Source organism: Pundamilia nyererei, unplaced genomic scaffold, assembly GCF_000239375.1.
Source record: "Pundamilia nyererei isolate P.nyererei 1_Seehausen unplaced genomic scaffold, PunNye1.0 scaffold00012, whole genome shotgun sequence".
Classification (NCBI taxonomy): Eukaryota; Metazoa; Chordata; class Actinopteri; order Cichliformes; family Cichlidae; genus Pundamilia; species Pundamilia nyererei.
The window spans coordinates 1,781,314-1,783,908 of record NW_005187413.1 but is presented as its reverse complement, the minus strand read 5'-3'; the positions used below and the strand labels follow the sequence as shown (position 1 = coordinate 1,783,908).

Here is a 2,595-nt window from a genome sequence, read left to right as displayed (position 1 = left end):
CCCGCTCATTGTAGTGTTGATGCATGTGTGTTCTAAGGTGCAATTAAAACCCAGGAGGGCATGGAGCTACCTGCCAAGGAGCAGCAGGTAAGCGCATAGTCCCTCCTGATAGCCCTCAATGTCTAAGTGTATTTAAAATTGAGAGGTGGGCAACTTTCAACATATTCAATGTTGTTACGTTTGATGTGATCAATATAAAGGGTTAGCATTTTTAAATTGGTCAGATTTCATAACTCATTAGTTTAAGAAATATTTAAGATTCATATGCAAATTATATATTTTTTGGCACTTAAAGGTGGGATAATTATTTAGTATAATTAATTTATGCATTCTATGTGTGCTTATTATTGGATGCCATTTCTATATAAGGTTTAATTTGGACATGCACTGAGAAAGAGGAAAAAAGGCACTTATTGCATTTTTAAGATTTTTGTAAGGGTTTAATATGAAACGTATCACCGCCATGACGTTTGGAAATATCTTGGTATGAAGTAAAGGGCCTCAGTGAAGTTTATCAGAGTCTCCTGGATCTGTTTGTCTGGAAGTGTGGATTCCATTGAGGGAGGAACTTGGGAGTATCGTGCTAAGGATTCATTCATTAGGATTTACAATTAGTGTTGACTGAAAACCTTTTGTAGCCATTCCAGCTGTCATTCAAATACATTAAATTACAGGTTCTACACCAGCATCACCACGTAGCTGTGGGAAACATGTACCTGAATGTATGGATTTAATCATAGTATAATGTGCCAAATTGAATGTAAGTGCAAATGATGCCATTCAAAGTATTGGAAGACGTATTTAAATATCTGAAAATATCACTTAAAAATAAATTAATCAAGTGCAATAGAATATATTTATTTAAAAAATATATTGTAATTTTTCCTTTTAAGTTCCTTTCTAATCATGTCTTATTTCTACATACTTTGCACATTATTTGAAAAATCTATTTTCCTTTAACATGGCTAATGTGTCTGAAAACAAAACTTCAGGAGATGTGTTGAAGTGCTTGGAAAAAAAAAAGTCTTAAATGTTACTTGACATCAATACAATATTGTTTGTTTCAAAATTTATTTCAAACAAAGAAATCTGAAGATTTGCGGCAGTGTCATCTATACAGAAAGAAAATGTAAACGGTTTATGTGACTGATTTTATTTTTCTGTAGTTTAATGAAATACAGAGTTGAATCAGACCAAAGAAGCCATGACGTTTCTCTCTGGAGGTCAGAAGTCGGGAGATTGTTTAATGAATATGTGACAAAGTTTAGAAGCAGAACGTCACAGGCAGCATCTAAATGTGTGAATTTCGCTGCTGTCTGAAATAAAACACATGCCCACAGAAAGGTTCCTTTAAGATAATTTATTTTGTACAATAAAACTGAAGTCTAGAGCATGCTTTGTGGAGAAGACTGTGGAAGAATGACTTCTCACACACCCTGGATGTTTCACTTCTCACCACTTGCATTGCTATTGAGTATCTTACAAAGATGGACAGTCAATCAACTTAGCAGTCAATTGTGACAAAGAGACTGATACGAGATGTCAAAACAGGAACTGCTACCAGTAGTTAACTCGTTGCCGATCAAACAAACTTTGCAGCAGGTGCGTTCAAGAACACCACAAATCTGAAACAAACATGAACCACAATATGCAGGATACTTAACAAAAAACAAAAAAACTTTCATAATATTTGTTCTACCATGCCACCAGCTTAGTAAAAAAAAAAAAAAAAAAATCTGTAAGAATAAACATAGTACATCCACTCCAAGTTCTGTTCCACCTCTCAGAAAGGCATGTTTGTGTTTGTCAGTAATTATGTGGCTAAGATCATCACATGGTGAGCATTGTGGGGTCATTGAACGCAGCCCTCTCCGTTTTCGGCCCAGGTTGGGGTGTGTGGGAGGCGTTTTGTTCCATTTACTTAGGAGGCCTGTAGGCGATCTTCCTGCTCTTCAGCACAGACCACCTGTGTCTCTTCATGTAGTAGAGCAGAGGCACAATGATAGCTGAGCCCATCAGCAGCTGATAGGAGAAAGAGAACACAAACATTAACCAATGCCAAGATCCATGCTTAGACATGTTTTCTATGTTTTAAATATTCTTGAGACGACAGGAAGGTCACATAAGAAGTCGTACAGTTTAGTGCATGACATAAAAACTTTTATTTTATACCCACAACATGTGTCCTGTAAAATATCTTACAGAGTTGCATGTGTTGATTTAATTAAACATATCTAAATTTGGAGTATCACTCAATTAAGAATGGGTGTCATTTTAAGTGCTAGCAAAGACAAAAAATAGGCACTCCAGTTGGTGAGAGGTGTACCTTCAGTCCCATGCGTTTGCGTTGGTCATGCTCGGGCTCAGCAGCCCACCTTAAGAAAGTACACACATCCTTAGCAACCTGACTCATGGTGGCAGGGGTTCCTATAAGAAACCAAGAGAACAGAAACCATCAGCAACACTTTTTTCATTTGTTCCTTCCAACCCCCCCCTCTAAACTGTCATCAGAATCAGAATCAGAATGGGTTTATTGCCAGATGTTGAGCAGGTTTACAACATTAGGAAATTGCTGCGGTGCTTCAGTGCAACATA

At 37.0% G+C, this 2,595-nt stretch overlaps 1 protein-coding gene across 1 annotated transcript in view; it reads right to left on the bottom strand.

Moving 5' to 3' along the window:
* Positions 1-1,142: 1,142 nt before the first annotated feature.
* Positions 1,143-2,595, bottom strand: part of cyc1 (cytochrome c-1) — a 6,888-nt gene continuing 5,435 nt past the window's right edge. Inside the window, exons 6-7 of the mRNA XM_005724390.1 lie at positions 2,327-2,427; positions 1,143-2,022 (exon numbers count right to left, since the gene is read on the bottom strand). Of these exons, the coding sequence (XP_005724447.1) occupies positions 1,918-2,022; positions 2,327-2,427 (206 nt within the window). The 3' untranslated portion in view covers positions 1,143-1,917. The remainder of the gene's footprint in view (positions 2,023-2,326; positions 2,428-2,595) is intronic.